Raw genomic sequence first — 22,691 nt, 5'->3', positions numbered from 1 at the left:
TGTCTCTCTCTCGCTGTCTCTCTCTCGCTGTCTCTCTCTCGCTGTCTCTCTGTCTCTGTCTCTCTCTCTCGCTGTCTCTCTCTCGCTGTCTCTCTGTCTCTCTGTCTCTCTCTCTCTCTCTCTCTCTCTCTCTCTCTCTCTCTCTTGCCCTCTGTCTGAGACACAGGGTGTTTCTCAATATGCATACTACCGTACTCCACACTCTCATGCTCCGAGAGCATTCTCCGAGGACGTTCTCTTGAGTCTGTTCTTGTGAGGATTACCTCACGCTGCATCTCCCCCTACTGTATTACCTCACGCTGCACCTCCCCTACTGTATTACCTCACGCTGCACCTCCCCTACTGTATTACCTCACGCTGCATCTCCCCTACTATATTACCTCACGCTGCATCTCCCCTACTGTATTACCTCACGCTGCATCTCCCCTACTGTATTACCTCACGCTGCATCTCCCCTACTGTATTACCTCACGCTGCATCTCCCCTACTGTATTACCTCACGCTGCATCTCCCCTACTGTATTACCTCACGCTGCATCTCCCCTACTGTATTACCTCATGCTGCATCTCCCCTACTGTATTACCTCACTCTGCACCTCCCCTACTGTATTACCTCACGCTGCATCTCCCCTACTGTATTACCTCACGCTGCACCTCCCCTACTGTATTACCTCACGCTGCACCTCCCCCTACTGTATTACCTCACGCTGCATCTCCCCTACTGTATTACCTCACGCTGCATCTCCCCTACTGTATTACCTCACGCTGCACCTCCCCTACTGTATTACCTCACGCTGCATCTCCCCTACTGTATTACCTCACGCTGCATCTCCCCTACTGTATTACCTCACGCTGCATCTCCCCTACTGTATTACCTCACGCTGCATCTCCCCTACTGTATTACCTCACGCTGCATCTCCCCTACTGTATTACCTCACGCTGCATCTCCCCTACTGTATTACCTCACGCTGCATCTCCCCTACTGTATTACCTCACACTGCATCTCCCCTACTGTATTACCTCACGCTGCATCTCCCCTACTATATTACCTCACGCTGCATCTCCCCTACTATATTACCTCACGCTGCCCCCTATCTCCCTGCATCTCCCCTACTGTATTACCTCACGCTGCACCTCCCCTACTGTACGCTGCATCTCCCCTACTGTATTACCTCACGCTGCATCTCCCCCTACTGTATTACCTCACGCTGCACCTCCTCCTACTGTATTACCTCACGCTGCACCTCCCCCTACTGTATTACCTCACGCTGCATCTCCCCTACTGTATTACCTCACGCTGCATCTCCCCTACTGTATTACCTCACGCTGCATCTCCCCTACTGTATTACCTCACGCTGCATCTCCCCTACTGTATTACCTCACGCTGCATCTCCCCTACTGTATTACCTCACGCTGCATCTCCCCTACTGTATTACCTCACGCTGCACCTCCCCTACTGTATTACCTCACGCTGCATCTCCCCTACTGTATTACCTCACGCTGCATCTCCCCTACTGTATTACCTCACGCTGCATCTCCCCTACTGTATTACCTCACGCTGCATCTCCCCTACTGTATTACCTCACGCTGCATCTCCCTACTGTATTACCTCACGCTGCATCTCCCCTACTGTATTACCTCACGCTGCATCTCCCCTACTATATTACCTCACGCTGCATCTCCCCTACTGTATTACCTCACGCTGCATCTCCCCTACTATATTACCTCACGCTGCATCTCCCCTACTGTATTACCTCACGCTGCATCTCCCCTACTGTATTACCTCACGCTGCATCTCCCCTACTGTATTACCTCACGCTGCATCTCCCCTACTGTATTACACGCTGCATCTCCCCTACTATATTACCTCACGCTGCATCTCCCCTACTGTATTACCTCACGCTGCATCTCCCCTACTGTATTACCTCACGCTGCACCTCCCCTACTGTATTACCTCACGCTGCATCTCCCCTACTGTATTACCTCACGCTGCATCTCCCCTACTGTATTACCTCACGCTGCACCTCCCTACTGTATTACCTCACGCTGCATCTCCCCTACTGTATTACCTCACGCTGCATCTCCCCTACTATATTACCTCACGCTGCATCTCCCCTACTGTATTACCTCACGCTGCATCTCCCCTACCCTCACGCTACTGTATTACCTCACGCTGCACCTCCCCTACTGTATTACCTCAGGCTGCATCTCCCCTACTGTATTACTGCCCCTACTGTATTACCTCACGCTGCATCTCCCCCTACTGTATTACCTCACGCTGCACCTCCCCTACTGTATTACCTCACGCTGCATCTCCCCCTACTGTATTACCTCACGCTGCACCTCCCCTACTGTATTACCTCACGCTGCACCTCCCCCTACTGTATTACCTCACGCTGCATCTCCCCTACTGTATTACCTCACGCTGCATCTCCCCTACTGTATTACCTCACGCTGCATCTCCCCTACTGTATTACCTCACGCTGCACCTCCCCTACTGTATTACCTCACGCTGCATCTCCCCTACTGTATTACCTCACGCTGCATCTCCCCTACTGTATTACCTCACGCTGCATCTCCCCTACTGTATTACCTCCACCTCCCCCTACTGTATTACCTCACGCTGCACCTCCCACGCTGCACCTCCCCCTACTGTATTACCGCTCATCTCCCCTACTGTATTACCTCACGCTGCATCTCCCCTACTGTATTACCTCACGCTGCACCTCCCCCCCTACTGTATTACCTCACGCTGCATCTCCCCTACTGTATTCCTCACGCTGCATCTCCCCTACTATATTACCTCACGCTGCATCTCCCCCTACTGTATTACCTCACGCTGCTCCTCCCTCTACTATATTACCTCACGCTGCATCTCCCCTACTGTATTACCTCACGCTGCATCTCCCCTACTGTATTACCTCACGCTGCATCTCCCCTACTGTATTACCTCACGCTGCTCCTCCCTCTACTATATTACCTCACGCTGCATCTCCCCTACTGTATTACCTCACGCTGCATCTCCCCTACTGTATTACCTCACGCTGCATCTCCCCTACTGTATTACCTCACGCTGCATCCTCCCCTACTGTATTACCTCACGCTGCATCTCCCCCTACTGTATTACCTCACGCTGCATCTCCCCTACTGTATTACCTCACGCTGCATCTCCCCTACTGTATTACCTCACGCTGCATCTCCCCTACTGTATTACCTCACGCTGCATCTCCCCTACTATATTACCTCACGCTGCATCTCCCCTACTGTATTACCTCACGCTGCACCTCCCCTACTGTATTACCTCACGCTGCATCTCCCCTACTACTGTATTACCTCACGCTGCATCTCCCCTACTGTATTACCTCACGCTGCATCTCCCCTACTATATTACCTCACGCTGCACCTCCCCCTACTGTATTACCTCACGCTGCATCTCCCCTACTGTATTACCTCACGCTGCATCTCCCCTACTGTATTACCTCACGCTGCATCTCCCCTACTGTATTACCTCACGCTGCACCTCCCCTACTGTATTACCTCACGCTGCACCTCCCCTACTGTATTACCTCACGCTGCACCTCCCCCTACTGTATTACCTCACGCTGCATCTCCCCCTACTGTATTACCTCACGCTGCATCTCCCCTACTGTATTACCTCACGCTGCACCTCCCCTACTGTATTACCTCACGCTGCATCTCCCCCTACTGTATTACCTCACGCTGCATCTCCCCTACTATATTACCTCACGCTGCATCTCCCCTACTGTATTACCTCACGCTGCTCCTCCCTCTACTATATTACCTCACGCTGCATCTCCCCTACTGTATTACCTCACGCTGCATCTCCCCTACTGTATTACCTCACGCTGCATCTCCCCCTACTGTATTACCTCACGCTGCTCCTCCCTCTACTATATTACCTCACGCTGCATCTCCCCTACTGTATTACCTCACGCTGCATCTCCCCTACTGTATTACCTCACGCTGCATCTCCCCTACTGTATTACCTCACGCTGCTGTATTACCTCACGCTGCATCTCCCCTACTATTACTCTCCCCTATTACCTCACGCTGCATCTCCCCTACTGTATTACCTCACGCTGCATCTCCCCTACTGTATTACCTCACGCTGCATCTCCCCTACTATATTACCTCACGCTGCATCTCCCCTACTGTATTACCTCACGCTGCATCTCCCCTACTATATTACCTCACGCTGCATCTCCCTCTACTATATTACCTCACGCTGCATCTCCCCTACTGTATTACCTCACGCTGCATCTCCCCTACTGTATTACCTCACGCTGCATCTCCCCTACTGTATTACCTCACGCTGCATCTCCCCTACTGTATTACCTCACGCTGCACCTCCCTACTGTATTACCTCACGCTGCATCTCCCCTACTGTATTACCTCACGCTGCATCTCCCCTACTGTATTACCTCACGCTGCACCTCCCCTACTGTATTACCTCACGCTGCATCTCCCCCTACTATATTACCTCACGCTGCATCTCCCTCTACTATATTACCTCACGCTGCTCCTCCCTCTACTATATTACCTCACGCTGCATCTCCCCCTACTGTATTACCTCACGCTGCACCTCCCCATTTACTGAACCTTTTTCCAGCCAGGACAATGGCACGAAACAAGATAGAATACACACAAAGCAAATGATTTACTTAATAATTATCAGCTACAGTGAGGGGGGAAAGTATTTGATCCCCTGCTGATTTTGTACGTTTGCCCACTGACAAAGAAATGATCAGTCTATAATTTTAATGGTAGGTTAATTTGAACAGTGAGAGACAGAATAACATCAACAAAAAAACGCATGTCCAAAATGTTATAAATTGATTTGCATTTTAATGAGGGAAATAAGTATTTGACCCCTCTGCAAAACATGACTTAGTACTTGGTGGAAAAACCCTTGTTGGCAATCACAGAGGTCAGACATTTCTTGTAGTTTGTACACACCTCAGGAGGGATTTTGTCCCACTCGTAGTGTGTTACTGGCTAGGCCACTCCAGGACCTTAATGTGCTTCTTCTTCAGCCACTCCTTTGTTGCCTTGGCCATGAGTTCTGGGTCCTTGTCATGCTGGAATACCCATCCACGACCCATTTCCAATGCCCTGGCTGAGGGAAGGAGGTTCTCACCCAAGATTTGACGGTACATGGCCTCGTCCATCGTCCCTTTGATGCGGTGAAGTTGTCCTGTCCCCTTAGCAGAAAAACACCCCCAATGCCAAATGTTTCCACCTCCATGTCCTCTGAATCATTCAGATGTTCATTGGCAAACTTCAGAGGGGCATGTATATATGCTTTCTTGAGCAGGGGGACCTTGGAGGGCGCTGCAGGATTTCAGTCCTTCAAGGCGTAGTGTGTTACCAATTATTTTCTTGGTGACTATGGTCCCAGCTGCCTTGAGATCATTGACAAGATCCTCCCGTGTAGTTCTGGGCTGATTCCTCACCATTCTCATGATCATTGCAACTCCACGAGGTGAGATCTTGCATGGAGCCCCAGGCCGAGGGAGATTGACAGTTCTTTTGTGTTTCTTCCATTGCGAATAATCGCACCAACTGTTGTCACCTTCTCACCAAGCTGCTTGGCGATGGTTTGTAGCCCATTCCAGCCTTGTGTAGGTCTACAATCTTGTCCCTGACATCCTTGGAGAGCTCTTTGGTCTTGGCCATGGTGGAGAGTTTGGAATCTGATTGATTGATTGATTCTGTGGCCAGGTGTCTTTTATACAGGTAACAAGCTCCCTTTAAGAGTGTGCTTCTAATCTCAGCTCGTTACCTGTATAAAAGACACCTGGGAGCCAGAAATCTTTCTGATTGAGAGGGGTCAAATACTTATTTCCCTCATTAAAATGCAAATCAGTTTATAACATTTCTGACATGCGTTTTTCTGGATTTTTGTTGTTGTTATTCTGTCTCTCACTGTTCAAATTAACCTACCATTAAAATGATAGACTGATCATTTCTTTGTCAGTGGGCAAAATCAGCAGGGGATCAAATACTTTTTTCCATCACTGTAGCTATATGTGATAATAATCTAATAATAATAATCTAGCTAGTCAGCTAGTTAAGCAGAACTTTGTTATCCAATTCTTTGTGGCTAGCTAGCTAGCTAACAGTAGTAGCTAGCCAGTTCGCCCTATTGACTTACTATGGGCTTACAATCTACGCACACTACAGTGGGTATTGTAAGCAGGTAAACATACCTAAATTAACACAATGTATTTATTAACGTTTTCATGATAAAATATTGTAGTCAGGCAACATACTGTATGAGATGTGAATGGGCAACATTTAATTCCGAAGTTTGAGTTTTTCTCTCGCTTCAGCTCAAATAATTGATTGATTTCAAGAAATTGGTTGCCTATATTTCTACTCCATACTTTTCGTTCAAGCCTGCGTCGATGCATGCTTCTAAATGTGTACGAGCGGAGTACGCATCCTAGAAGTGTTCCATCCACAACCCTCTGTATGTGCTGAAAGCCGTCTATGAGACCAGGGAGCAGGACTGCATAGGGAGGAAAGGAGATGCAATTGGATTTGTCTGCCGAGGCAGCGTTTTCAGTATGTGTGTGAAAAGCCATCTGTGGAATGACATTAGCATAGGAGGCATGCATAAGTGACAGTCCCACTACTTAAGAGCATAGCAATATAATGTATAAACTGTAGGCTAAGGAACAAAGAGCATCCATCTCTCTGACCTTCATCCATGTCTGTCCTTGTGAAGTTCAGGGGCACATCTCAATAGTCTAAAGGGCCCTCCTCTATTTGTCTCCTTCACCTGCGCTGATCTGAAAACCAGTAATAGGTGAAGTCATTATGGGGAATGAATGCCTACTTTTGAATAAGCTTTGATCCTCGTCTTAGAAGTAGTGGAAACAGAGACAAAGAGGGTACACCTTTCCAGACTTTTGAGCTGCAGCCCCCGGTGTGTCTTAAAGCTCAGAGTGAGAGCTATAACCAGGAGAACGGATATGGCTATAGTCATAGATGCAATACAGTGCATCATATGTCACCCTGACCTCTGTGGATCTCCGCAGTTGTGGCTGTTTTTATTGTCAGTATAAATCTTTGTCTCTGACGGTGTATCTTTGTCTCTGACGGGGAATCTTTGTCTCTGACGGTGTATCTTTGTCTCTGACGGTGTATCTTTGTCTCTGACGGTGTATCTTTGTCTCTGACGGTGTATCTTTGTCTCTGACGGTGTATCTTTGTCTCTGACGGTGAATCTTTGTCTCTGACGGTGTATCTTTGTCTCTGACGGTGAATCTTTGTCTCTGACGGTGTATCTTTGTCTCTGACGGTGTATCTTTGTCTCTGACGGTGAATCTTTGTCTCTGGCGGTGAATCTTTGTCTCTGACGGTGTATCTTTGTCTCTGACGGTGTATCTTTGTCTCTGAGGGTGTATCTTTGTCTCTGAGGGTGAATCTTTGTCTCTGACGGTGTATCTTTGTCTCTGACGGTGTATCTTTGTCTCTGACGGTGTATCTTTGTCTCTGACGGTGAATTTTTGTCTCTGATGGTGTATCTTTGTATCTGATGGTGAATCTTTGTATCTGACGGTGAATCTTTGTCTCTGATGGTGTATCTTTGTATCTGATGGTGTAACTTTGTATCTGATGGTGAATCTTTGCTGAGCAGACAATGGTGACTCAGGGAGCGGTAGGTGTCTGTCGGTCACTACTGGTATTATCTGTATGTTCAGCTGAAGTGGCCTTTCCTCTGAGTGTCTTTGATCAAGGGCACACGCACACACACACACACACACACACACACACACACACACACACACACACACACACACACACACACACACACACACACACACACACACACACACGCACACACACATACACACACATGCACAGCCTTAGTTGCTGAATAACAGGAAATAAAAGCAGAATGTTTGCTTTACACCACATTAATAACAGTTTTACTTTCGTGTTGATAACCTAATGAGAGCGGATGGGGATGTCAATGTAAATATGTGTCCTCTTCATGCAATGACAATGTTTTAGCGGTGAGATGAGATGAGAGTACAGCTCTCACTATGACCAATAATATCTGTGTCTGGTCAAATCAAAGCCTTTTTAGGTGCTACTGTCACCAGTCAATGGTTTAGTGCCATTAGAGCTGACTCTGAAGACATACACACACACGGCAGATCTCTTTATGAGGGGATCTAAGGCTTTTAAGTCCATGCTTTACTATCAACACCAGCACTGTTTTTATTCCAGAGGAGATCCCAGCTACTGTAAACAGCCTAATACCCACAGTTTAAAACTCATCCCTCCTGAGCGATCTAGCATGACACTACCATTCCTCAGCAACAATGTAAAGCCTTGAAAACAACCCTTTGAAATTGTTATTCAATAGTACAGAAAAGGTCAAATACTATAGAAGATTTTGCTGTAATATTATCATCATCATGTTGTAGCAAACAACCTTTTCAACAAGGACTCACGGTCCGGAATGGCTGTTCCTACTATTTTCATAAGGATGTGGTGAATGGAAAAGGGAAACTCTTAGTACAACACTCCAAACTGGTAACACTTTTTAAACCTTTGTTTGTAGACATCTTTCACCACACAACCACTGATCCAAAATAGAGGTTTACAGTGAAATATAATGAGTACATTCATTATAACACCAAAATATAAAATCATGACATCTTCTCAATGTAGTTATTTTAACAATCAGTTAATCCAATAGCAGAAAAAGCAAGGTCGACTTATTCCACATTTTGTTGTGTTACAGATGGAATTTCAAACAAATTAAATCATATCAAATCACATTTTGTTGGTCATATACACGTGATTAGCAGATGTTATTACCGGTGGAGCGAAATGCTTGTGCTTCTAGCTCCGACAGTGCAGTAATATCTGACAAGGAATATCTAACAATTACACAACATATACCCAATACACAAATCTAAGTAGAGAATACAGTATATACATATGGACGAGCGATGTCAGAGCGGAACGGACTAAGATACAGTAGAATAGTATAGAATACAGTATATACATATGGACGAGCGATGTCAGAGTGGAACGGACTAAGATACAGTAGAATAGTATAGAATACAGTATATACATATGGACGAGCGATGTCAGAGTGGAACGGACTAAGATACAGTAGAATAGTATAGAATAGAGAATATACATATGGACGAGCGATGTCAGAGTGGAACGGACTAAGATACAGTAGAATAGTATAGAATACAGTATATACATATGGACGAGCGATGTCAGAGTGGAACGGACTAAGATACAGTAGAATAGTATAGAATAGAGAATATACATATGGACGAGCGATGTCAGAGTGGAACGGACTAAGATACAGTAGAATAGTATAGAATACAGTATATACATATGGACGAGCGATGTCAGAGCGGAACGGACTAAGATACAGTAGAATAGTAGAGAATACAGTATATACATATGGACGAGCGATGTCAGAGTGGAACGGACTAAGATACAGTAGAATAGTATAGAATAGAGAATATACATATGGACGAGCGATGTCAGAGTGGAACGGACTAAGATACAGTAGAATAGTATAGAATACAGTATATACATATGGACGAGCGATGTCAGAGTGGAACGGACTAAGATACAGTAGAATAGTATAGAATAGAGAATATACATATGGACGAGCGATGTCAGAGTGGAACGGACTAAGATACAGTAGAATAGTATAGAATAGAGAATATACATATGGACGAGCGATGTCAGAGTGGAACGGACTAAGATACAGTAGAATAGTATAGAATAGAGAATATACATATGGACGAGCGATGTCAGAGTGGAACGGACTAAGATACAGTAGAATAGTAGAGAATACAGTATATACATATGGACGAGCGATGTCAGAGCGGAACGGACTAAGATACAGTAGAATAGTATAGAATACAGAATATACATATGGACGAGCGATGTCAGAGTGGAACGGACTAAGATACAGTAGAATAGTATAGAATAGAGAATATACATATGGACGAGCGATGTCAGAGTGGAACGGACTAAGATACAGTAGAATAGTATAGAATAGAGAATATACATATGGACGAGCGATGTCAGAGTGGAACGGACTAAGATACAGTAGAATAGAGAATATACATATGGACGAGCGATGTCAGAGCGGAACGGACTAAGATACAGTAGAATAGTATAGAATACAGTATATACATATGGACGAGCGATGTCAGAGCGGAACGGACTAAGATACAGTAGAATAGTAGAGAATACAGTATTTACATATGGACGAGCGATGTCAGAGTGGAACGGACTAAGATACAGTAGAATAGAGAATATACATATGGACGAGCGATGTCAGAGCGGAACGGACTAAGATACAGTAGAATAGAGAATATACATATGGACGAGCGATGTCAGAGCGGAACGGACTAAGATACAGTAGAATAGAGAATATACATATGGACGAGCGATGTCAGAGTGGAACGGACTAAGATACAGTAGAATAGAGAATATACATATGGACGAGCGATGTCAGAGTGGAACGGACTAAGATACAGTAGAATAGTATAGAATAGAGAATATACATATGGACGACGATGTCAGAGTGGAACGGACTAAGATACAGTAGAATAGTAGAGAATAGAGAATATACATATGGACGAGCGATGTCAGAGTGGAACGGACTAAGATACAGTAGAATAGTATAGAATAGAGAATATACATATGGACGAGCGATGTCAGAGCGGAACGGACTAAGATACAGTAGAATAGTATAGAATACAGTATATACATATACAGTTGAAGTCGGAAGTTTACATACACCTTAGCCAAACACATTTAAACTGGGTTTCTGACATTTAATCGTAGTAAAAATTCCCTGTCTTAGGTCAGTTAGGATCACCACTTTAATTTAAGAGTGTGAAATGTCAGAATAATAGTAGAGATAATGATTTATTTCAGTTTTTATTTCTTGCATCACATTCCTAGTGGGTCAGAAGTTTACATCCACTCAATTAGTATTTGGTAGCATTGCATTTAAATTGTTTAACTTGGGTCAAACGTTTCGGTTAGTCTTCCACACGCTTCCCACAATAAGTTGGGTGAATTTTGTCCCATTCCTCCTGACAGAGCTGTTATAACTGAGTCAGGTTTGTAGGCCTCCTTGCTCGCACACGCTTTTTCAGTACTGCCCACAAATTTTTTATAGAATTGAGGTCAGGGCTTTGTGATGGCCACTCCAATACCTTGACTTTGTTGTCCTTAAGCCATTTTGCCACAACTTTGGACGTATGCTTGGGGTCATTGTTCATTTGGAAGACCCATTTGCGACCAAGCTTTACTTCCTGACTGATGTTTTGAGATGTTGCTTCAATATATCCACATAATTTTCCATCCTCATGCAGCCATCTATTTTGTGAAGTGCACCAGTCCCTCCTGCAGCAAAGCACCCCCACAACATGATGCTGCCACCCCCGTGCTTCACAGTTGGGATGGTGTTCTTCGGGTTGCAAGTCTCCCCCTTTTTCCTCCAAACATAATGATGGTCATTATGGCAGAACAGTTCTATTTTTGTTTCATCAGACCAGAGGACATTTCTCCAAAAGTACGATCTTTGTCCCCATGTGCAGTTGCAAACCGTAGTCTGGCTTTTTATGGCGGTTTTGGAGCAGTGGCTTCTTCCTTGCTGAGCGGCCTTTCAGGTTATGTCGATATAGGACTCCTTTGACTGTGGATATAGATACTCTTGTATCCTCCAGCATCTTCACAAGGTCCTTTGCTGTTGTTCTGGGACTGATTTGTACTTTTCGCATCAAAGTACGTTCATCTCTAGGAGACATAAAGCGTCTCCTTCCTGAGCGGTATGACGGCTGCGTTGTCCCATGGTGTTTATACTTGCGTACTATTGTTTGTACAGATGAATGTGGTATCTTCAGGCGTTTGGAAATTGCTCCCAAGGACGAATCAGACTTGTGGAGGTCTACAAAAATTTTTCGGAGGTCTTGGCAGATTTCTTTTGATTTTCCCATGATGTCAAGCAAAGAGGCACTGAGCTTGACGGTAGGCCTTGAAATACATCCACAGGTACACCTCCAATTGACTGAAATTATGTCAATTAGCCTCATAAGCTTCTAAAGCCATGACATCATTTTCTGGAATTTTCCAAGCTGTTTAAAGGCACAGTCGACTTAGTGTATGCAAACTTCTGACCCACTGGAATTATGATACAGTGAATTGTAAGTGAAATAATCTGTCTGTAAATTATTTTTGGAAAAATGACTTGTGTCATGCACAAAGTAGACGTCCTAACCGACTTGCCAAAACTATAGTTTGTTAACAAGAAATTTGTGGAGTGGTTGAAAAACGAGTTTTAATGACTTCAACCCAAGTGTATGTAAACTTCTAACTTCAACTGTTTGAGATGAGTAATGCAATATATGTAAGCATTATTAGGTCAATAAGTTATCATAGAATAGTATAGAATACAGTATATACACATGAGATGAGTAATGCCACATATGTAAACATTATTAAGTGACTAAGATACCGTAGAATAGTATAGAATACAGTATATACATATGAGATGAGTAATGCAGTATGTGAACATTATTAAGTGACTAAGATACCGTAGAATAGTATAGAATACAGTATATACATATGAGATGAGTAATGCAGTATGTGAACATTAAGTGACTAAGATACCGTAGAATAGTATAGAATACAGTATATACATATGAGATGAGTAATGCAGTATGTGAACATTAAGTGACTAAGATACCGTAGAATAGTATAGAATACAGTATATACATATGAGATGAGTAAAGCAGTATGTGAACATTATTAAGTGACTGAGATACAGTAGAATAGTATAGAATACAGTATATACATATGAGATGAGTAATGCAGTATGTGAACATTATTAAGTGACTGAGATACAGTAGAATAGTATAGAATACAGTATATACATATGAGATGAGTAATGCCAGATATGTAAACATTATTAAGTGACTAAGATACAGTAGAATAGTATAGAATACAGTATATACATATGAGATGAGTAATGCCAGATATGTGAACATTATTAGTGACTAAGATACCGTAGAATAGTATAGAATACAGTATATACATATGAGATGAGTAATGCCACATATGTAAACATTATTAAAGTGACCAGTGTTCCCTTCCTTAAAGTGGCCAGTGATTCCTAGTCTATGCCTGTAGGCAGCAGCCTCTAATGTGCTAGTGACGGCTGTTTAACAGTCTGATGGCCTTGAGATAGAAGCTGTTTTTCAGTCTCTTGGTCCCAGCTTTGATTGGTTGCAGTGACAACTTCAGATTTATCGCTGGCGTACACACAATACCCCATAATGCCAAAGTGGAATTATGTTTTTCGAAATTGTTACAAATTAATTGAAAATGAAAAGCTGAAATGTCTTGAGTCAATAATTATTCAGCCCCTTTGTTATGGAAAGCCTAGATAAGTTCAGGAGTAAAAATGTGCTTAACAAGTCACATAATAAGTTGCATGGACTCACTCTGTAGTGCAATAATAGTGTTTAACATGATTTTGTAATGACTACCTCATCTCTGTATCCCACACATACAATTATCTGTTGGTCGAGCAGTGAATTTCAAACACAGATTCAACCGCTAAGACCAGGGAGGTTTTCCAATGAATCGCGAAGAAGGGCTCCTACTGGTAGATGGGTACATATTTATTTTGTTGGATGGTGTATCAATTCACCCAGTCACCACAAAGATACAGGAGTCCTTCCTAACTCAGTTGCCGGAGAGGAAGGAAACCGCGCAGGGATTCACCGTGAGGCCAATGGTGACTTTAAAACAGTTAAAGAATTGAATGGCTTTGATAGGAGAAATCTGAGGATGGATCAACAACATTGTAGTTACTCCACAATAATAACCTAATTGACATAGTGAAAAACCTGTACAGAATACAAATATTCCAAAACATGCATTCGAAAGTGAAGGCACTAAAGTAAAATTGCAAAAAATGTGGGAAAGCAATTAACTTTTTGTCCTGAATACAAAGTGTTATGTTTGGGGAAAATCCAATACAACACATTACTGAGTACCACTCTCCATATTTTCAAGCGTAGTGGTGGCTGCATCATGTTATGGGTATGCTTGTAATCGTTAATAAGGAATGGCAAGTTTTTCAGGATAAAAAAATCTACAGAATGGAGCTAAGCACATACAAAATCCTAAAGGAAAACCTAGTTCAGTCTGCTTTCCACCAGACACTGGGAGATTAATTAAACTTTCATCAGGACAATAACCTAAAACACAAGGCCAAATCTATACTGAAGTTGCATACCAAGAAGACAGTGACTGAGTTACAGTTTTGACTTAAATCAGCTTGAAAATCTATGGCAAGACTTGAAAATAGTTGTCTAACATGATCAACAACCAATTTGACAGAGCTTGAAGAATTTTGAATAACATAATGGGCAAATACAGTATTGTACAATCCAGGTGCGGAAAGCGCTAATAGACTTACCCAGAAAGACTCACAGCTGTAATCGCTGCCAAAGGTGATACTAACATGAATTAACTCAGGGGTGTGAATACTTACAGTATTATGTAAATGAGATATTTCTGTATCTGTGAAAGCATGTTTTAACTTTGTCATTATGGGGTATTGTGGAGATGGGTAACATTTGTTTGGTTGACTCCATTTGGAATTCAGGCTGATGAATACAACAAATGAATACTTTCCGAAGGCATTGTACATGTCTCAAAATGTCCCTTGGAATGTAGAATGCTAGAGTGCTGTAAGTTACAATACATTACACTGTTTTCACATTAGGCAGTACACGTTACTCATTAAGATTTACTGAACATCACATTTCCATCATTTCTGTCCCATGTGTCATCAAAGGTGTGATCATTGAAGACATCTTTAACAACGTAATCAAATGAAATAAATGAAACAAACAAAGTTTAGCAGGCGCTAGTTTGTATCAAGCCTGTCAAAATCACAGTAAATATCCTCATTGTTCATGTACCTGGGGGGGAACCTTTTGGCATGGTGAATCCAATCCTGACATACAGTCAGTCAAACGTTTGGGCACACCTACTCATTGCAGGGTTTTTCTTAATTTGTTTCAATTTTCTACATTGTAGAATACTAGTGAAGACTGCAAAACTATGAATAACACATATGGAATCAGGTAGTAACCAAAAAAGTGTTAAACAAATCAAATTATATTTTATATCTGAGATTCTTCAAAGTAGCCATCTTGATGACAGCTTTGCACACTCTTTGCATTCTCTCAACCAGCTTCATGAGTTAGTCACCTGGAATGCATTTCAATGAAGAGGTGTGCCTTGTTAAAAGTTCATTTGTGGAATTTCTTTCCTTCTTAATGCGTTTGAGACAATCAGTTGTGTTGTGACGAGGTAGGGGTGGTATACAGAAGATAGCCCTATTTGGTGAAAGACCAAGTCCATATTGTGGCAAGAACAGCTCAAATAAGAAAAGAGAAGTGACAGTCCATCATTACATTAAGAAATGAAGGTCAGTCAATCCGGAAGACTTTGAAAGTTTCTTCAAGTGCAGTCGCAAAAACCATCAAGCGCTATGATGAAACTGGCTCTCATGAGGACCGCCACAGGAAAGGAAGACCCAGAGTTACCTCTGCTGCAGAGTTCATCAGAGTTAACTGCACCTCAGATTGCAGCCCAAATAAATGCTTCACAGAGTTCAAGTAACAGACACATCTCAACAGCAACTGTTTAGAGGAGACTGGGTGAATCAGGCCTTCATGGTCGAATTGCTGCAAAGAAACCACTACTAAAGAACACCAATAAGAAGACGAGACTTACTTGGGCCAAGAAATACGAGCAATGGATATTAGACTAGTGGAAATCTGTCCTTTGGTCTCATGAGTCCAAATTTGAGATATTTGGTTCCAACCGCAGTGTCTTTGTGAGATGCAGAGTGGGTGAACGGAGGATCTCCGCATGTGTGGTTCCCACTGTGAAGCATGGAGGAGGAGGTGTGATGGTGTGGGGGTGCTTTGCTGGTGACACTGTCAGTGATTTATTTAGAATTCAAGGCACACTTAACCAGCATGGCTACCACAGCATTCTGCAGCGATACACCATCCCGTCAGGTTTGCACTTAGTGGGACTATCATTTGTTTTTCAACAGGACAATGACCCAACACACCTCCAGGCTGTGTAAGGGTTATTTGGACCGCAGAGTCCAAATAAGTGCTGAGCATATGTGGGAACTCCTTCAAGACTGTTGGAAAAGCATTCCAGGTGAAGCTGGTTGAGAGAATGTCAAAAGTGTGCAAAGCTGTCATCAAGGCAATGGGTGGATACTTTGAAGAATCTCAAATAAAAAAATATATTTTGATTTGTTGAACACTTTTGTGGTTACTACATGATTCCATATGTGCTGTTTCATAGTTTTGATATCTTCACTATTATTCTACAATGTAGAAAATAGTCAAAATAAGGAAAAACCCTTGAATGAGTAGGTGTGTCCAAACTTTTGACTGGTACTGTATGTGTGGATTGAAATCATTACATGCCTCATCCATGGCCTGAAGGAGGGTGGTACAATCATGCAGATGGCCATCATACATCTTCCACCTGTATTGTAATCGTCAATTGTATTTTCAAATTAAATCAACGTTTATTTGTCACGTGAGCGGAATACAACAGGTGTAGACCTTACAGTGAAATGCTCTAACCAATAGTGCAAAAAATATGTTAGGTGAACAATAGGTAAGTAAAGAAATAAAACCACAGTAAAAAGACAGACTATATACAATAGCGAGGTTATAAAAGTAGCGAGGCTACATACCGACCCAGGTTAGTCAGGCTGATTGAGGTAGTATGTACATGTAGATATGGTTAAACTGACTATGCATATATGATGAACAGAGAGTAGCAGTAGCGTAAACGAGGGGTTGGTGGGTGGCGGGTGGCGGGACACAATGCAGATAGCCCAGTTAGCCAATGTGCGGAGGCACTGGTTGGTCGGCCCAATTGAGGTAGTATGTACATGAATGTATAGTTAAAGTGACTATGCATATATGATAAACAGAGAGTGGCAGCAGCTTAAAAAGAGGGGTTGGGGGTAAAAACTGTTGAGAAGCCTTTTTGTCCTAAAACACTCCGGTACCGCTTGCCAGGCGGTAGTAGAGAGAACAGTCTATGACTGGGGTGGCTGGGGTCTTTTTTTAGGGCCTTCCTCTGACACCGCCTGTTGTAGAGGTCCTGGATGGTAGGCAGCTTAGCCCCAGTGATGTACTGGGCCGTACACACTACCCTCTGTAGTGCCTTACGGTCAGAGGCCAAGCAATTGCCGTACCAGACAGTGATGCAACCATCCTCTCGATGTTGCAGCTGTAGAACCTTTTCAGGATCTCAGGACCCATGCCAAATCTTTTTAGTTTCCTGAGGGGGAGTAGGCTTTGTCGTGCCCTCTTCACGACTGTCTTGGTGTGTTTGGACCATTCTAGTTTTTTGTTGATGTGGACACCAACGAACTTGAAGCTCACAACCTGCTCCACTACAGCCCCGTCGATGAGAATGGGGGTGTGCTCGGTCCTCAATTTCCTGTAGTCCACAATCATCTCCATAGTCTTGGTTACGTTGAGGGATAGGTTGTTATTCTGGCACCACCCGGCCAGGTCTCTGACCTCCTCCCTATAGGCTGTCTCGTCGTTGTCGGTGATCAGGCCTACCACTGTTGTGTCGTCTGCAAACTTAATGATGGTGTTGGAGTTGTGCCTGGCCATGCAGTCATGGGTGAACAGAGAGTACAGGAGGGGACTGAGCATGCACCCCTGTGGCGCTCCAGTGTTGAGGATCAGCGTGGCAGATGTGTTGCTACCTACCCTCAGAACCTGGGGGCGACCCGTCAGAAAGTCCAGGATCCAGTTGCAGAGGGAGGTGTTTGGTCCCAGGATCCTTAGCTTAGTGATGAGCTTTGAGGGCACTATGGTGGTGAACGCTGAGCTGTAGTCAATGAATAGCATTCTCATTCTCTTCCTTTTGTCCAGGTGGGAAAGGGCACTGTGGAGTGCAATAGAGACTGCATCATCTGTGGATCTGTTTGGGCGGTATGCAAATTGGAGTAATGGTTGTTGATGTGAGCCATTACCAACCTTTCAAAGCACTTCATGGCTACTGCCGTGAGTCGGGTCTGTAGTCATTTAGGCAGGTTACCTTTGTGTTCTTGGGCACAAGGACTATGGTGGTCTGCTTGAAACATGTTGGTATTACAGACTCAATCAGGGACATGTTGAAAATGTCAGTGAAGACACCTGCCAGTTGGTCAGAACATGCCCGGAGCACACGTCCTGGTAATTTGTCTGGCCCCGCAGCCTCAGTATGTTGACCTGTTTAAAGGTCTTACTCACGTCGGCTATGGAGAGCGTGATCACACAGTCATCCGGAACAGCTGATGCTCTCATGCATGCCTCAGTGTTGCTTGCCTCGAAGCGAGCATAGAAGTGATTTAGCTCGTCTTCTAGGCTCATGTCACTGGGCAGCTCGCGGCTGTGCTTCCCTTTGTACAGTATTGTATTCTACTTATATATTGTAGTTGTCCTGTAAGTGGCTCAGTTGAGTTGAGTAATAGTCAAATGTCTTTTTACAAAAGTGAAGAGATTCATATCAAAAGTAACATGAGCATTGCATTGTGAAATGACTTTATATGAACATGTATTGCAATGTATTTCTAGATCAAACACTGATTACATTTTGTGATGATTTTGTGTGTTGTAGTTATTCAATTGAAAATGTGCTTATAGTTTTGAAACATATGCCTTTTTGATGATCTGTTTTTAATTTTGTACTAAGAGTTGTGAAAATGTACCACATACTTGCACCAAAGTGATAAAAAAGAAACACCAGGTGCACGGTGTTTCCTCCGACACATTGGTGCGGCTGTCTTCCGGGTTGGATGCGCACTGTGTTAAGAAGCAGTGTGGCTTGGTTGGGTTGTGTATCGGAGGACGCATGACTTTCGACCTTCGTCTCTCCCGAGCCCGTACGGGAGTTGTAGCAATGAGACAAGATAGTAACTACTAACAATTGGATACTACGAAAAAGGGGGTAAAATAAATGTAAAGAACAACTTAAAAACATTTACGATTAGTGGGTTTATGTAAATAAAGTCAGTGGGTTCAGAAGGGACTAAGACTAAAATCTCACAGCTGCACTTCTAGTCTGTAAGGCTATTGGTTTAAATCCAGACTGGATTTCTGGATGGTAAAGTAAAACTCTTGGACTGTCAGTCAGAACAGAAGAGCCTGACTCCCCGTACCTGCTTCGTCTCTCCAGCATCATCCCATGTGACAGAATGCAGAAGCCATCACACGAAGCATCAGGGAGTACTGGCGTTCCGGTTGGTGTGGTGGCATCGGCTCTGGGTCGCCACCGATGGAAATGGGGGTGCCTAGCCAGCTCGTCGGGCTTCCACACCCTAGCTGGCTCGAGAGGTTAGGGAAACTGGTCAGAATTAAAGGAATGATGGATGGTGCTAAATATAGGGAAATTCTTGAGGGAAACCTGTTTCTGTCTTCCAAAGATTTGAGACTGGGATGGAGGTTCACCTTCCAGCAGGACAATGACCCTAAGCATACTACTAAAGCAATACTCGAGTGGTTTAAGGGGAAAGATTTAAATGTCTTGGAATGGCCTAGTCAAAGCCCAGATCTCAATCCAATTGAGAATCTGTGGTATGACTTAAAGATTGCTCTATACCAGCGGAACCCATCCAGCTTGAAGGAGCTGGAGCAGTATTGCCTTGAAGAATGGGCAAAAATCCCAGTGGCTAGATGTGCCAAGCTTTTAGAGACATACCCCAAGAGACTTGCAGCTATAATTGCTGCAAAAGGTGGCTCTACAAAGTATTGACTTTGGGGGGGTGAATAGTTATGCATGCTCAAGTTCTGTTTTTTTGTCTTATTTCTTGTTTGTTTCACAATAAAAGATATTTTGCATCTTCAAAGTGGTAAGCATGTTGTTTAAATCAAATGATACAAACCCCGCCCAAAAAATATATTTTAATTCCAGGTTGTAAGGCATCAAAATAGGAAAAATGCCAAAGTGGGTGAATACTTTGGCAAGCCACAAGGTGAAATCCCTGAGTGGTTTCCTTCCTCTCCGGCAACTGAGTTAGGAAGGACCCCTGTATCTTTGTAGTGACTGTGCAAGCGGCACCATGAATACTGGGTGTATTAATTAGCACTTTTTTACTCTTGAACTTATTTAGGCTTTCCATAACAAAGGGGTTGAATACTTATTGACTTAAGACATTTCAACTTTTCATTTTAACTTCATTTGTTTAAAAAAAAATCAAAAAACATAATTCCACTTTGACTTTATAGGGTATTTTGTGTGGGCCAGTGAAGGAAAAAGCGAATCCGTTTGAAATTCCGTCTATAACACAACAAGTGGACTACGTGGAGGGATGTGAATACTTTCTGAAGGCTCTGCATTATGATGCATCAGATGAAGCAGTTCTTCATTCTTGAAAGGGTGATGTTAGAAAATGCATGCGATCTTGGATCATTTTTTTGAGATACTGAAACCTATAAAATAGTCATCAGAATATCTATTTAATTTATAGCTTTCACCAAATTCGAGCTGAATGTTAAATGTGTAATGTTCCATGAGGACTTGGTCTGTAGTCTGTAGTGACACTGTACAAACCTACTATATTTGCTGGCAGTGGAGTAGAGGAAATGGGATGGGCTTTAAAGAACGGGGAGAGAAAGCACTGAAAGATTGGTCAGTTGGACTCTGTCTTTCTCTGTCTCTATCAGTCTCTCTCCCTCTCTCTCTCTGTCAGTCTCTCTCTCGCTATCTCTCTGTCAGTCTCTCTCTCTCTCTCGCTATCTCTCTGTGTCAGTCTGTCCCCCCCTCTCTCTCTCTCTCTCTCTCTCTCTCGCTATCTCTCTGTGTCAGTCTGTCTCCCCCTCTCTCTCTCTCTCTCTCTCGCTATCTCTCTGTCAGTCTCTCTATCTCTCTCTCTCTCTCTCTCTCTCTCTCTCGCTATCTCTCTGTGTCAGCCTGTCTCCCCCCCTCTCTCTCTCTCTTTGGAAACACAGGGCCACACTACGTGTAAGCAGTCTCTTATATAAGCGTCTCTATGGGGTCATGAATAGAGAGGTCTGTTTTTGTGTTTTCCTGTTTTGTTGCTTGGTGCTGTTGGTTGTGCTTCAGTAGTTCAAAGCATAGTATTGTTGGAATAACAGAGTATGTTCACTTCGAGGTTTCCCGTAGGTTGTCGCGAGAGTAGGCCACTCGCTCACAGAGACGCCTTCTGCCTTAGTGTATTACTTCATATACTTACTAGCTTGTTACAGAGTAATTACGTACGTTATTACACCAATAGTTATTCTGATCACTTCGTAATGTAACATGCCGTCTTTAATCAACTGATTGGAGAGCAGCTCTTCTTACCACAGTAGTAACCATCTGAATCCGTGCTGAACGGCAGAACTGACCTGTGTCACACCAAGAAGTAAACACACACATTAGAAGATGTTAGAGTGGACCAGACCTCTGAAGAGGCAGGAAGAGGAAGGGGAGGGAGAGCTGCTAGCTGTTCTGACCGCCCAGGAATGGGATTGGAAAGGTCAGCAGAATGTCATGCTTCGTACTGTTCTAGAACTAACACACACTAAGACACACATTTACACGGTTCCCCATTTATGACATCCGTTAATGTTTTCATAAATACTGAACATGCCCGGGGTTTTTATGTGACCTGCATGTGACCTTAGATGGGAATCTATGACCTTTTTATTTTGGTGTGACTGGAAGAGGGATGGAATGTTTTCTGTGAAACATTGATGATGGTGTCCTCTCTGAGCATCCATTCTATCACCCGTCTCTGAGAAAACATGGACCAACATGGACCTTTCTAACACCGTCTCCCTTCCCCAGAGTTCCCACCTGGCCCTAATAGACACTCTGATGATGGCGTACACGGTGGAGATGGTGAGTGTGGAGCGGGTGATGGCCTGCGTCCACCGCTTCTCCTCCCCTCCCAATGACCTCTCCTCCCACCCCGACGGATACATCAGGGACCTGCCCTACGACACAGAGGACGCAGTCACCACCTGGATCAACAAGGTAGGGTACACACACGCTCGCACACACACACACACACACACACCATTAGTATTGATGCTAAATGTTGCTAGCGTACCTCCCGTCGGCATCCTAGTAATGTCCCAGCATCCTACATCCTAAAGAGTACACACTCTGGCTCCGTGTTGTCAGCTACCATCTGAGCTTGTTGACAACATTCCTCCCTGCTGCGAGCCCAAGGCCAGACGGATACACACATGCAGACACGCATGTACACACACGTATGCTTCACACACAGATTCACACGCTTACAAAAGGAAACGGAAAAATGCACACTCATGCAGACATATGAGGATGGACGAACACAAATATTGACATGAATACACATGCCCACAGATGTGGGATTTTAATTTGACTAGTTTCCTCTCAGGAGTAAGATTTAACTATTCAAAAGATATATAGATATATTTTTTACCGGAAATGTGTTTTGATAGGCTACCGTAGGCGATAGTTTAGGTGTGAGATCTAGTGAGAGTGAGAACTATTTTATTTCCCTCATGAAGTTTGGTTTATGTGTGTTGTACATGTACAACTTCACAACAAGGC

At 43.6% G+C, this 22,691-nt stretch overlaps 1 protein-coding gene across 2 annotated transcripts in view; it reads left to right on the top strand.

Annotated features, from left to right (window-relative positions):
- camsap2b (calmodulin regulated spectrin-associated protein family, member 2b) overlaps positions 1-22,691 on the top strand; it is a 72,950-nt gene that overhangs the window by 19,129 nt on the left and 31,130 nt on the right. For both annotated transcript variants that reach the window (XM_024390892.2, XM_024390893.2), the window contains exon 3: positions 21,939-22,127. In XM_024390892.2, the coding sequence (XP_024246660.1) occupies positions 21,939-22,127 (189 nt within the window). The remainder of the gene's footprint in view (positions 1-21,938; positions 22,128-22,691) is intronic.

This window comes from Oncorhynchus tshawytscha, linkage group LG28, assembly GCF_018296145.1.
Source record: "Oncorhynchus tshawytscha isolate Ot180627B linkage group LG28, Otsh_v2.0, whole genome shotgun sequence".
Lineage (NCBI taxonomy): Eukaryota > Metazoa > Chordata > Actinopteri > Salmoniformes > Salmonidae > Oncorhynchus > Oncorhynchus tshawytscha.
Note: the sequence above shows the minus strand (reverse complement) of the source record. Positions and strands in the feature narration are given on the sequence as shown.